This window comes from Anas platyrhynchos, chromosome 15 (assembly GCF_047663525.1).
Source record: "Anas platyrhynchos isolate ZD024472 breed Pekin duck chromosome 15, IASCAAS_PekinDuck_T2T, whole genome shotgun sequence".
Taxonomy (NCBI): domain Eukaryota; kingdom Metazoa; phylum Chordata; class Aves; order Anseriformes; family Anatidae; genus Anas; species Anas platyrhynchos.
Window position 1 is genome coordinate 14,241,284 of NC_092601.1, and position 15,469 is coordinate 14,256,752.

At 37.1% G+C, this 15,469-nt stretch overlaps 1 protein-coding gene across 11 annotated transcripts in view; it reads right to left on the minus strand.

Moving 5' to 3' along the window:
• CHLSN (cholesin) overlaps window positions 1-15,469 on the minus strand; it is a 128,662-nt gene continuing 113,193 nt past the window's right edge. For 10 of the 11 annotated variants that reach the window (XM_027468889.3, XM_072023799.1, XM_072023795.1 and 7 more), the window contains 2 exons: window positions 9,078-9,159; window positions 1-4,611 (listed from right to left, as the gene is read on the minus strand). In XM_027468889.3, the coding sequence (XP_027324690.3) occupies window positions 4,429-4,611; window positions 9,078-9,159 (265 nt within the window). In that variant the 3' untranslated portion in view covers window positions 1-4,428. Of the gene's footprint in view, window positions 4,612-9,077; window positions 9,160-9,254; window positions 9,280-15,469 lie in introns of those variants that run through there. The other variant, XM_072023801.1, reaches the window with a different exon arrangement.

Here is a 15,469-nt window from a genome sequence, read left to right on the forward strand (position 1 = left end):
TGAGAATAAGCCACTGGAAAGTTTTATGTCAACAAAACTGGGTTTAAATTAAGTAACATCAATTCAGTATTTTGACTGTAAATGAATTAAAATATTAAAACGTGTTTTAAAGGGAATGCTTGTGATGAAAATTCTGTGGCTAGCTGCTACACCTACTGAAATGAATAGGAAACTTTCTACTAATTCCTTCTCTGCAGGATCAAATCCACACAGCAAAGTGACTTCTCTGGTTTTAATACTACTTTGTAGAACTAAATTTTGAAAATAAGAATAGCAGCAGAATTGCTAGGAAAACACTGAATGAATGACTTATTAGTTATATGTAATGGAAAATACAGTACTGATGCACCATATTACATATGCATGAAGGAGTAAAATTAAAATTACATAGACAATTTCCATTCTTATGTTTTCTAATTTTCTGTGTGCTGACTTTGCAACTTAAATCTCTTATTATTGCTTTTTCTGACTCTGACTTAGTGGCAAAATTGAGGAAAATGACAAAACAAACCAACCAACCAAACAAACAAACAAACAAAAGAGCTATCAAGTCTGAACCAAAGAAATGTATTTCTAAGCTACCTGCAATGGTAGGAGACAAGACAAGAGTCACATTGCTTAACTTAACAAAAGTTAACAAATTTAACGTTGCTTAAATTAACAAAAACACAGCAGAGCTATTATCCAGAGGGACAAAATATTGAAATAAACTACACATTCAACAGCTATGATCTATCCTTTCCAAATAAGAAGAGACAATTCATTTACTCAGTAATTTTACAATGGTGATAACAAATTAAAATTGTGGGCAGACACTGGAGAGCCAAGAAGATATAAACTCCATGGGAAGGATCAGCCAAATTAAAGGGAACTTTTTACATTGTCAGATTTTGAGTAATTAGTACTGTCATTAGAGGCACAGTTCCAGCTTTAAGCAATTTTGAGTAATTAATGTTCCTTTATTTTGCCTAGAAGCCCTGACTTCAGCATTCTCTTAAGATAGGAATTCTTCTAGTTGGAGCTACACAATGCAGATTAGCCCAACTAGAAGACAATTAGAGTAGGCAGATGAAGATGTCATTTGTCAGACTGTACACACTGTTACTTCTAGCCTTGAATTCAAGTTTTATGAACACAGCAGACGTTTAAACGGAAACCCAGACACCATTTTGTCCTATCTGTATCTATATGATTGGCTAAGCTACAACTAATGTTAAAATTGGAAAATTCTAGGTGATTAAATGACAGAATAAAATGAATGAAGTGACAGATTGTCACTTCCTTCACAGCTTTGACCAGGTTCAGGAATTCAATAGTGGTATTATACATTTAATAATTTAAAATATATAATTTAAACTACATCATGAAGGAAATCCGACTAAATTTATTCATTATACAATCCAAATTTCTAGATTCAAATCCCAAGCTGAGCAGGAAGCAGAAGCTGGCCTGGTGGCTCACATATTGAAGAGACAGAATTTGATTGCCACAGATGCTATTGAATTTGCACACTGTGTTGGGTAAGGTCCTCACAATCTCATCTTTTAAATGGGCCTAACAACACACACCTCCCAGAAAAGTGATTACTTTTGTATTTCATGGGTGTTTGGAAGATTAATTTTTTGCCTACTAGTTGAAGATTCAAGAGAAGGAGAAAGGAAAAAAGTGAAATGCCATTTAAGTGTCCCTTCCTATTTATACTACAACACCAAGTATAAAAACATATTTACAGTATTTCCAGCTGAGCTTTAAAGCCCATGTCATGTAGAGTAACAACACAAAGCAGAAGTTCCACAAGCCTTTTAACCTGTTTCCAGACATTGCTGGCCTTTGAGCAGTACCACACACGAAGAGTCATGTGGCAGATACATTGCTTTCTCAACCAAACACCAGCAGAACAACAGACACCTTATTTGTTAGCTTCTGAATTTCCCGTAACTGCAAGAAGTGAAAGCCAAAGACCATACCCTTCATCCAGTAACTGGTAGCACTGAAGTGAAAGTTGGAACTGAGCTGGAGAAGAGAGCAAAGACCGCACTGCCGAGAGGCTCTAGCTGCTTTATTCCCCATGTTATTGTTCACACGGACTGCAGACTGGTAGGCCCTACATATTTTTAATATTAATTGATGTAAAAAGAAATATGACATTCTTAATCTTGATGGCATTTGCATATAGCCAGAACAAAGGTTCAAGGAAGGCAAATCTTACTAAATCTATCATGCTGATAAAAGGTTCACATCTTTTCACCTGAGCCTTATCTTTGCAATCCTTTTTACAAGTCTCTTCCAGAATATGCTTGCAGCGTGCTGTGCTTTTAAGCTACAAGGTGTAAGAAGTGCACAATGAGGATGCATGTTTTTGTGTAATAGAAAAATCGAAAGTGGTGATTCTCAAATATCTAAGACAGAACACACAGTCTTCTCTGACACCTAAAATGCAATCATAAAATCACAAGAAGATGCTTTGAAAACTTCATCCATTAGAAATTCATCCTTCCTTCTCATGGAGAGAAAAAAAGCATCAGCCTCTGCTTCTACTAACATCAGGTTTTCTCAGCTGCACATTCTCAGGCATAAAACAGAAGATCCAAAGATCTTGTACCAGTTCACTTAATGTCAGTATCACTTCCCTTTATTACAGATCCTTTTCACTGACTTTTGCACTGGAAACAATTTTATACAGCCTTGGGACTCAGAAAGTTCTTTCCAGCTCGTGACCTTATCAGTGGTAGAAAAAGAGAAAGCAAAGGGGACAGGGGAAGAAACAAGATCATTTAAATTGACAGCTACAATATTAGGGTGGTCCTGCATGTGAGCTCACTCAACTTTGTGAAAACCTGCATTTCTGTCTTATACTTCTGCAATTTCTCCCCTCATTTGCCCAAGCTTACTCTTCACTGAGAGCATCAACTCATCTGTGATCTTCCCTCATACCTGTCTGCATGTCTTCCTTCCTCCTGCATTGTACCTGTGCCATCCTTTCTTCCAGCCCTTTGGAAATCCCTGCTTTGACACTGTATGCATCCTCCGAGAGAGCTAGCTCCACAGCCCACATCCAATGGTCATCCTGAAATGTTTTTGAGCCATCAGCAGCTCAACAGAGGCTGGTCACTTCTGCTGCAGTCTGCTCCCCGTTGTGTTAACTCCATCACAATTATTGTGTTAAAGCAGGGCACGCTGCTCTCTAGTCTTTTTCGTCTGAAAACATCATATTTAATAAGTCAGAAAGCATAAGTTATTTGTTACTAGTAATAAATTTCATACTTTTAAAGATTTGTAGTAATCCATGACTGTGAGGGCTGTCAAATCCACTCAAATGCCTATTGAAAAATTAGGCCAGCATATCCATAGATTCTCCTCTCCTTCACCCACTCAAATTAAAGCAGTATTTCCCAAAGACAGCTACTCTTCCAAAATACCACACATTTCATACTGTTGTTATTAATAAAGTAAGAACAACGTTTGCAGAAAGATTAAAGAATCGGGTCAAGAACACTGTCTGAACACAAGTGTTATTAAATACGCCAATCATCCAACTTTTGAGTAATTAATGTCCTTGTTTTTTACTTGAAAGCCTCATTTTCAGCATATTCATAGGAGACAAATATCCCATGTCAAAGCAAATGAACACAAATTAACTCTTTTGGATGCCAATTACAAGAGAAAGATAAAAAATGTAACATTGGCAGGCTATCCACAAAAAGTTGCAGCATGGCACTTCTCATCTTAGCATAAGTTTATGTACAATCAGATGATTTCACTACATGTGGTCAAAGGGTTTGATCTGTCCCCATCTGTACATTATCTGAATATCTAAACAATTGCCATAAAGCATTTGAAACCTTTAAAATATACAAGGAAAACTAACAAAGCTGATGGTATCTTCAGATCGCTGCGTGAAGTACTAATAAGCAACTGTGTTATACAACCCGTGTTCAACAGACTGAAAATGATCTTTCCCAAATCCAAATGACATACTTCTAAAGCTGAAAGTGATAGATTACAGCTGGCTGAGCAGGCACTGTACTGTATGTTAATTTTAAAAGCTGCCATTGTAAAAGAACCTCCAGGCTTTTTGTTGGTTGCTTTGCTCTTCTTATTAAGAACTGCAAAGCTCCTCTTATTTAACATTAATTACATGGGGAAGTGGAGAAAAAATAACAAGAAAGAGAGGTTTATTTTTCTAAAGATATGCAGTAAGATTACTTTTAATCAAAACAGCATGTCTGTGGATCAAATACGGTGTTCTGTTTTGATTTCATCACCTAAAAACATTATAAATAATTGAGGTTGGAAAACACAAGTGCAAAATATGAAAATTTAGCATAAAGATTCATTATCAAAATATGTCTTTACAACTGATTTGTAGTATCTGTTCATTACGTTCTATCCTTCTCCCACCAGACAACCATCAAGACACAAAAACACTCAGGACAGCAGTTGCAGAACTTGTCGTATTCGCTCGCTCTTCTCCACCATGCTCGGGTCTTCTGCATCTGACCCGTCCAACTCCTTCATAAGAGCTTCAGCTTTCTGCACAGTTGTGTCTCGTGCTTTGCCTTGAAGTCCCTGCAGATAATCCAGTAAAATGGTGAAATACTCATCTGGAACCTTTAAAGAAAAGAAAACAAACAAAGAAGGAATTAAAAAATTTTTGATTTATTTTCTTCTCTCTCAATGTTCATTCATAATCACGTCAGACCATCACCTGAAAGATACTTAGGAGAATTTCACGGGCTATTGCATTTGGCAATGCCCACTGCTAATGGAAGCACTTCTTGCCAGTGTTGGGATTGCCGGGAGGGATGGACCATGGTGAGAGCGCTGTCATGTGCTCAGATGGGCAAAGCATCTGAGGGGAAATGCTAAGCAGATGTGGAAATGCTGATCAGCAAATGCAAACACTGCCTGAGAGAGAGCTCCAGCCTGTGAGGGCTGTTGGAAGGAAAAAAATGCACTAGCCAAATCCTGGCTTTGGAAACATGCATGCAAACCTTACCAAACCCAGGGAGAACTGCATGCACATGTCTGAGGAAAGAATTTTGCTAGAAGTATCCTCACCCCCAGCCAAAATTATTTGTTTGCTAAGATGAGATACCACCCACCAGCAAACAGCAGATTGTGACTTTGACAGAATGCTTATACAAAGGAATAGAATTTAATTTGAAAAACAAATTGAATTCAGACATATGGAAATAATTTTTAAATCACACTGACTAAAACTGATAGGCTCTTTTAATATGTCTAACATCAAAAGCAGTTTAGTCATCTACAGTTCCATTACCCCCATTTTACTTCCTTTCTAATTAACTAGCAATAGATTAAATTTTAGCTTATCTGGTACAACATACAACTACATTAAATAATCTTGGCAATAGCCTAGCAAAGACTTTTCAATGATTTATTCAGTATTTCAAAACGATGCATTTTTAAAAGTATTAGGTGAACAGACCTACACTGAAGCATATCTTAACTTTATGTTGCGTATCTGTGGAATAAGTCGCAGCCAATAAGAGAATATTTTAGCTGCGAATCAGATGTTAAAATGACCTAATCCCACAAATATTTTTCTTTATGTTTAACTTTACACATATAACTTTAAAAGGCACACTCAACATGAGTAAAGTTAAACATACGTAAGTATTTAAAGGATTGGAGACTAATTGTGCGAGGGCTGTTTCAATTCTGCAAAGTATCAACATTTCAGAGAAGACAGAGCTTCAACAGATACTTAATTTACAACTTATTTCTCCATCACCATTTGGCAGTGTAACTTTGATCGCTAAAACTTCTATCACTCTCAACGAAGAGGAAGAAAATATTCCAGGGCTGCCTTAATCAATCAGAGATACTACAGAGCAGTAAATCAAAACTGAAGTCTACATCCAGCCTCATAACTTATACACTATGGAAAACCTTTAAATTCTTCACACAAACACTCCTATGTTAAAGAAACAATTCAGATACAAAAAATATTAATTTTTGAGTGACTAACGCTGAAATTGATGATATACGAAGTGTTGCTGCAATATACTTATCCAACACATTGAAGAATAGTGAAAAATGCCTACTTTTTGAAAGCATTTTTACACACAGTAAACATGTGCTGCTAACAGACAAAAATGTTCAGATGCAAACGATTTCAGCACAACTGTGCTCCTTTAATGCAGATACTCAGCGTCGGTTTTTTAAAGCTCAGCAACATTTCTAGGTTTCAAACCTTAGCCAAATTATCTACATAATTTATGCCTCTTGTTCTCAGGCCTTGTGGTACACTCATAGTTCACTGCGTAGAATTACAGTTATTACTATATCATTTAAGCAAAGTGCTTAAAGGGGGAATTAAAAGCCTACTCTGAACTTCGAAACACTAAGTGTGCAGATAGACGTGTGCCTGCCTGAGGTCTATAAAGCATTTGGCCATAGGCATAAGCACACAAGTGCTCAAAGTCTGTTTTTTTGTTTGTTGTTTGTTTTTGTTTTGTTTTGTTTTTCTGTAACACAATTATTTGTTGTTTTATTTTTTCAGCAAGAGATTTCAATACAGGAACATGTAGACAAAATAATATCTTTTCCTCCTACCTTATACAATTGGGTCATAGCAAGGACTGGACAACCAGAACAACAACAAAAAAAAAGACAGCAAAAAGTTGGTTAAATCAACATCTTAATTCTTAAAATACAGTAAAAAAAAAATATGTAATTTCAGGGACGCTTGGTGAGGTTTTACAAAAAGAAACACAGTCCGTCTCTAAGATCAACTTTTGGGGAGTCTTGAAGTTGGATACTAACATCTCTCACTATGTCTCTGGCCAGTGGAAGTGACGGCAAGTGGGATTTTTTATTATTACTATGGTTGTTTTACACTGTTTTGCACTTTTTCTTGCTTCTTTTTCTTTTTCTCCACCAACCCTGCCTCTGCTCTACTTAATATGCATTGGAACTGGCTAACATGGAAACATCTCCAAGTGAAATAATTACTGTCAGCTCCTGAATGCTCAGGAACTGTAAGACATCATGAAAAGGGGGGAAACACTACTAAATAACAGCAGAAAAAGAACAGGTATTGCTTTTAAATTACCCTTTGTAATTCAAGAAGTTTTCAGACTTTTTAGACTTGCAGATGCCCACCTATTCTGCAAGGCAAATAGAGATATCTGCGCAGTGAGCGTCAGCTTGCTGACACCAAGCTGGCTTTTCTGTTACCTTCTGAGGAAACTTCAGAACCCCCCCAGGGATTTGCAGTCCAGAAGCTGAAGACAATCTGTGTAGTGACTTTCTAAAAGTGCTGTGCCAAATGGCAAAGATAACAGAGGAAGCAGTGTTTACTTTGTACAGGATCCTGAAGAAGTATACACACCGTAGGTATACAGGCTGGGCTTTGAAGCTGTCAGCCAACCCGCAGATGGATGTTAAAGGGACTTAAAAATAAATTCACATTGTAAATGACTACAAAACCTCAACTTACTTCCTACAGAAAGAAGAGCATCAGTACAGGAAACTTAATTTACCTCTTGGCATGGCTTTTCAGTAGGCATACGAGTGACACCAAGAGATCAAAGATGTGGCTTAGGAAGGAAGGAAACTCATGTCTCCTTTTGTATTTTAGTCATGCTTGGATATCCAACAGATTTTATTCTGTAATGGACAGGAAGCTGGATTTGGGTATAAAAACATATTCAAAAGAAGCCGGTCTGCCCTCCCCAGTCTTGATGAAGAAAAAGGCTTCGTCACATGTTTGATTATAAGCACTCGAGCCGTTCTGCTAACTTTACTGAATCTGAATGCAGATGTTAATCATTATCTAAAGCTCATATTCAATGCATCTCCTATTACTAAACAGTACAAAATATGTGAATATAAATAAATCATTATGCTTTCATCAGATTAAAAAAAATACTAGAAAGGAAGCTTTAATTTCAATGTTGAGAAATGTGGAGTAAAACTGTATTTTGATATACAAAAAAAAATCTACTCATAGTTAATTATTTCCCACTATATTTCAAAACAAATCCCAAAGTAAACAGGTAAAAAAGCAAAAACGTCACTCTGCCTATAAAACAATTTCTAGGTAGCTTTAAAGAGCACACATCGATTTCAAAAGGTTGATAAAGACTTTTAAAGGAGACACTTAAGAATAAAAGATACCTACTAACAAATTCGTATTCTGCAACTAATCTTTTTAAAGTATTCCACCGTGTGAACATTTTTGCTTTCATGAAATTCTGGTTTTAATTACACGGTTCTCTAAATGTACTTTTAATCGTAAAGGTAACACCCTATGTCAGGTGGTTGGCTTAAGAGCCGCAGAGTAATCTGGGTCAGGAAGATTGTTATGCTTAAATGTCCAAGTGCACACAAAAAGTCAGCAAAATCTGAGTGAATGTCAACTAAATGAATCAATAAGTAAGCCACTGTGCAAACGACTAGATGTTTGTTCTATTGCACAACAAAATTAATGATCTGAAATCCTCTGTTCTGTACTACAATGGTCAGATGCTTGTTGGAAATTAAATTTAGGTTGTTTTTTAAGTTATGAAATGAATGGATTTCAGTGATGATGCAAGCCTAGCTTCTGGTTATACTTTATGGTTTTTACAATCAACATAAGGTTTCACTCATATTTTAATGAGAAAGCTATTTTAACATTTTGGCAATATGTCTGTACATCTTCCATGGAGCCCGAGATATCTGAAGCAATACAAGAACCGTAGCTTACAGCACTGGGTTCCACGTTCAGAAATTCAACTGAAGGACACAGTGCAAATATATTCCCACTTCAGGGAATAGCTTCAGGTTTATATAATGTCAATCCTTTCTATGTTTCACATGCATCAAGTGTAAAAGTCTAGGATACAAAGAAGAATGATCACCCCCCAAAATAGAAACATTAAATTACAAGCAATTAAAATGGTTAAGCATTTTAGTTAAAAACATAGTTAATTGATTTATTATTTAAAATTATTAGAAAAGAGCATTGTTAATGCTAGTAACTTTTTATTAACAAACAATAACTACAACTAGCTTATTAAACCGTGTAAAATTTTAATTCTGAAAAAAATACTGTTAATACAAACCTTCTCTTTATCATACATGTGCAAGAGAAGCCAGGTTTGTCTTGTTTTTTGAAACTTCCATTCTTCTGGATTTTTAGACCAGCTGTAGAAAATTAAAAACAAAACAAAACAAAAAAAGTGAATGAACTACTGTGTGATCAAAATATTTATTATTCATAAAGCATTTCTTATAATGACCCCAAGTAACTCTGCATGCACCGCATGGAGTTTCACAACACTGGGTTAAACAGATATCAGCAAATGTTTTACTCAAGAGGCGAAAAAGAGTACGAGGGAAGGCTACATGGCTTTTGTGCAAAAAGCGAGAAGATCATAGAAGAGATCCTAGCCAAGAATGTTAAGTATTTTCATCAGCAAGCACTGATTCCTTGACATTACGAACCGGGCCCCACTCCTCCCCTGTGAGCAGGCAGTTACGAGAGGCTGTTGCCCTCATCTGACCCAGGAGAACTGGCAGCCCCAAACCAGTACCCTGCTGTCCTCGCCAGCTGCTGGCCTACCTGAGCGTCTGGGGAGGACCTGTGGACAAGCACCCAAGTTTGGGCTTAAATATTTAGCCTTTCCCAATTAGCTTACATTCATGTGAAATTTAGCGGCCCCTAAAGAACTGGAAGCAGAGTCATGTCAGAAGTCACCATGTCCCCTGGTTGCAGTGGTTGAAGCACGTTTTGGGACACAGGAAATAGCAGGAGAGCTCAGCACAGCTTCCCTCGTCCCCCATGAGCTACGGACTGCTACAGAGCAGAGCAAATTCGTTTTTCAGAAGCATATGTTTTAAGGCTTTGATTTGCTGAAAGGTATGACTTCAACGTTGACATTTATGGGACAGAAAATGCTTTACCCCTCGCTCTCCCTGGGAATTCTGATTTCAATATTTAGCTCAAAACAGCAGGCTGCTTCAATACTGTGAAAAGTGAACTTGCAAAACAAATGACTAACATCTGTCAATGTTCTTTTGGCTGTTTAGCAATCAAATTTTAAATATGCAAGATTTTAGCTGGGTTAAAATGGCAATTTTATGTACATCTTAAACATAATTTTAAAGGTAGTAATATTTTGTTTTCGATGAAAAAGAGGCACATGCTTAGTTCTGTAAACAAATGAGCAATCTAGCAAATCTCACTCTAAAATGAATACTGATTTTTAAATGTATAATTTTTAAATTAGCATCTTAACATGTACAAAATTTGTCAATACACTGATACATCATTTAAAGATCCAGTGGAAAACAAAAGGAGAAAACCCAGCAAATTTTATACTTATTTGATTTTTCTCTAAAAGGAAGACAAGTCTCCAGAGGGTAGCATGTAAGATGTCTTTAACGTTCCAGCTTGTTTTACGCAGCAACAGAGAGCACAGAAATCAATTGAAAAGCCAGCTGAATATGAGAATTAGCATTGTTTAAACACTGTCAAGTCTAATAATGCAAAAGAGTCCTCATATTCGAGGAATGATGCACCAGTAAATACGTTGCTCAGTCAATCCAATGAAACAGAAAAAAACAAGACTGCAAGTCTGGAAGCCTCTGTCCTTCCAGCCCCACAAATGTTTTATTGACTTAAAAATTCACGATAAAGAAAAACTGGCAACAACTCATTAGGCTTATCACTAGCTAAATTCAATAAAAATCTCTGTAGCCAAAGTACAAAGTAAAAATGAGACAAGTAACAGTAAATGAAAAATGACAGACACAACATTAATAACCACAACATATGATATTCTACACAACTAAAATTAAATCCAATATTGAACTGATTTAGAGGTCTCTTTTGGGACACTGTCAATAAACACACAGAAGACAGCCCAAAAGCAGGTTGTCAGAAGCTGCAGAATCAAATAAAAAAATACCATCCTCATACCCCCCAACCTGGAAACCAAAATACCTGTAAGCAAAGTCCTTTGGCACCCCTTGACCCCAGTGCAAAGTAACGGCTGTCAGAATACACAACTTGCAGTGCAAGGAGCAGACAGAAGGAAGGCAAAGGGGCCTTTCTGTGGGTATGTGGTGGGACAGGTCACTGGCTTATTTGTGCCCAAGCTCCGTCTCCCAAATCAGTAGCTCCTAACAGAGAAATTGGAACTTGTGCAGGAAGGGAGTTAATTTCGACCAGTCCTTAAACCAAAAGAAAAGAAGACAATGATGGTACCTGATGTTGAAAGAAACACATTTGTTTATAAGGTTCATCCTCCTGAGCAACAGCATGGAAGCTATTATAGGGAAACACTGTGTATTTGTACAACATGAAGAAGGCAAGTTTAAAACTCTTTTTAACATGAAATGAGCATGGAAACTGCTTACATTATAATCCTTCCAAGGTGACAAGAACAAGCTGAATGACAGATCTGTGACTGCATCCTGTGAAAACAGTCCCTCTTCTAATGAAAACCTTTAACATATTTTTCTGTCTTTATACAAAGTATTATACATTTGCGACTCAAATTCATTGGTTAGATATACTATATAACAGTGAATATTTTATCCTCTGCTGATTTTATGTTTCTATCACTTGTACCTTCACCTGAGTACTAACAGGTACTAACTTGAAAAATGCAGCCTGATTCCACTAACCTCCTATAAAGCTATACCACGTTAAAATATCTTTATTACCTAGTTTATAAACAACTGAGACTAACAACTGAGTGCACTATGAGGTTAATTGCTCTTATGAGCCTATTACCAAAACCATATGCTCTTTCCTACATGTTAAGGCAAACCATTGCACTCTTGCATGTAAGATCCCACTTCCACTCTAGTGGGTTCTCTTGTGGGAACAAACCCAAGCTTCAGCTAGTCTTCTAGAAAGGTTTCTCTCTACATACACCATAATAAGAACAACAAACGCTTTAAAATAATCAACCACAGAACCTACATCTGTGCCCATCACAGCACCAGAGTATCCCAAACCATTTCTTTTGACCTGCACATTGTCCTGTGAGAAACAAAGGCTACACGAGTGTGGAAATAAAAGCTGTACTTCCCCTAGTAGACCGTGGATGTATTCATGTTTTCTGAAAATGTCCTCAAGTTTCTAACTGGAACTCTTTCTTTGGCTGCCTCGATCCCTGTTTCTCCCCCCTCAGGAAAATGGTCCTTCTCCTGACCTGATTTCCTATCAAACTGTAGCCAAAACACTCATGATAATGGATGCACAATCTTCAAGACAAATAATGTGGTAGTTGCTCCCTGCAATTGGACCCTCCACAGTTATAAAAACAAAAGTTTTCCACCGATTCCTGTGACTATGACAGCTTTTTTCCTATTCCTATGACAGCTTTAAAGCCTATTGAAAGTATCACTTGGTGCCGAAGAGAATGGGGTATCTCTTTTTATCAGAATGACATAAATAGTGCATTTTTAGAAATGCTCAACTTTTAAACTACAAACGTTAAAGCTTTGTAACTCAAGAGAGATCTCTTTTTGCTGTTTATATGGAGATAAGCTTCCTTGACATACTGCAGCAGCAGAATAGGATTTTCCCTTGAGTGATTAAATATACAGAGTAAGACCAACTACATTACAGTAAAAATCCCAACTTTTTATAGACCATTATGATGTCTTTCACAGTCTGAATTAATATGGCAGCTTTTAGAAGCATCTATGTCCAAATCTAATATAAACTATGGAACTGGATGAAGAATATACATGTTTAAAACATGTATTTTTCCAGTATGCCTAGGGGTAATTTTCAATATATTGTACAAACACTAATTGCCTTCTTTACACAGTTAATGTTTGAATCTTTCTTATGAGCTCTAGCTCATTGAAAAAACACATTGGTTGACTTTAGTTAAAGAGAACTTTTATGTTTGTGCAAATGCTCATCCTAAATGGCTTTGAAATTGAAGATACAGAGGACATGAATCAAATGAATCAAGTGGCCCAAAGAATTTTTTGTTTTTGTTTTCATTTTTTTTAGCATGAGAGTCTCATGTAGAAAAGCTGCCCAAGATTCTCACTGGTCTATCACATAAATGAGCTTTAGTCTACACATTAATCTTATACAGATCTGTTCCCAAAACATGGCTGAGCTGTACCTTCCCAGCTGCTCACTGCAGATGTTGTCTGCCTTCAAACTCTTAACCACATCCCTTCTCAGCACTGTGACAAAAAAGGACATTTTCTGAGTACTGGCAGCATAAGGAGGCAAAGAGAAGACAACCAGTCACAGGCAGGGCACAGCACTCTCTGGGATGTCCTAGCAGAGAAAGGGAAGGGAAAGTAGTAAAATTGGTTCCAGAAACACAGTCAGAAAAAACATTATTGTTACAAATTGGATTCAGGAAGACAACAATACATCTGCTTAGACTACTGGCCAGGACAAAATACTATGAAGCTGTCGCGATTGTTAAATAATCTCCTATGTGCAGAAAAGCACTGTGCTGAGAACTGAGAGTTTTACTCATTGAACTGGAAAGATCATTGGGTTGGAGACAAGTCTCAAAAAACAAAACCTAAAACATGGCTGCCAATAACCCGCCAGAAGGCAGGAGAATACTGGTGCATGCTAAATGCAAAGACACCTACACTCTTCTACATCTCCTGCTCCAACTCACGCCACTGCGTGCCCAGCATGCCTTCTGGCCAGGACACCCCCCCAAGGGAAAGCACTCTGCAAAGGGTGCAAGAGGCCTAATTGCTGCCCTCAGTGCCCTGTCCGTAAATGTGTGGAACAGGTGCTTCCTCAATAAAGAGCAACCACACTCTAAAAAACTCCCTTAACGATATTTAAAGCCTTACTGCAGCACTTGGCACTCAAATGATTTGCTCTAGTATTTCACAATGCAATAGATACAATAACAGGGACTTTAACGTGCCATGCACTTACACTTCAGGCAAGAAAAATGACTTTATACAGCAGAATGTGGAAACCGAATAATGTTATCAGGTCATTTCGGGGTGACTGTAATGCTTCGTGTGGCCAACAGGCGAGCAAAGGAACCTGGCTCCCCAAAGAGGTTCCCTGGAGTTGCTGGAAGCACCATGGAGGGCACTGAAATTTGGCAAAGTGTCATTCTCATGGGAGAAGAGCTATTTTATGGATGGAGGTTTTATATGGATATATAAAATATATATGGATGTGGGTGCAAGTTTTATATATGCCCTGTAGTGCCTATAGCAAAGTAGAAATAATAATTTTTTATCCAGTCATAACACATGCAGTTATTTGAAGGGAAATGTTAAGGCGTTTGTTTTTATCACAGGTATTCAGAATTTCTTCTAATTCTCTCGGGGCATTTGAAACAAATTTACTTTTAAAAAAGTAGGTTTTGAGTTTCTTTCATTGTCAACACCAAACCCGTATATCTGCAATTACCAAAAGCAGCATTGTCAGAAAGTGATCGCAAGGACTTGCGATGCTCTGGAAACCCTACGCTCTGCATGCCGAGAAAGCTGGCTCGCTGTATGCGCCAACATTTTATGCAAGATAAGGGGAAACCTCATTTCAAGTGCATGTGGTGCTCATTTTCCTCATTTGGGAAAAATAACCGAAATTTAAATTCTAAATAGATTTTCAAAAACTTGACTGGGATGGCTGTAATTAAAATCTTTGACACACTAATCTTTGGCAGGACTCAAGCACAGACGCAAGAAAGAGTCATAGCCTTTATTTTAAACTGTGTTTTTCTCACATTATGGATGATTCTGTTAGGTCCCAACTCCCATTCCTAGGAAAATTAATATATTTATACTGAGACTCTCGATTATAGCTTAGAAGCTAATTAACTTATGGCTTAGATAAAGGTTTTTCTTATTTTTCTGGAAGAGAGGAGACACTAATAGAGCTCTTTCGCCAGAAGAAACTTTCCAAAATTGTCAACAGATTTTAGAATCAGTGCCACATTTTTGGTAGAAAATCCTGGCACCCATTCTCAATCTGTGGTTTAAAAACAATTTTTAATATATTCGTCCATCTGGTTTATACGTAGCATAATGACTAAAGACTTGTGAAAAGGCGGGGGGGGGGGAGAGGAGAAGCTTTTTTTATTTTTATTTTTAGTTTAGGAATCACACATACAGGAAGAAAGAAAGAAAGAAACTTTCTTTTTAGTATCTCATTTTGGTCCTGATGTCCAATATAAGGACAGATTGTATCTGTACAGCAAATGACACAGGTCACGGAACTTCCTTAAAAAGTATTTATAAAGCAAAAGGGAAGAGCCTTTGTGCCTTAGAGCAAAACTTTGATTAAATCTACATAAAATGTTTATCACAGCATATCTTTTATTATATGCACTTTTATCACTTGCCATTATTTGTAACATTTTATATTATGTTTGCATCCTGAAGCTTCATCCAAGATAGAAATCCCCTTCCTCCCCCACTATAGGCACTGTTCAAACACAATATGAAACATTGCCTTGAAGAGCTCAGAGCATAAACAGATGAGACA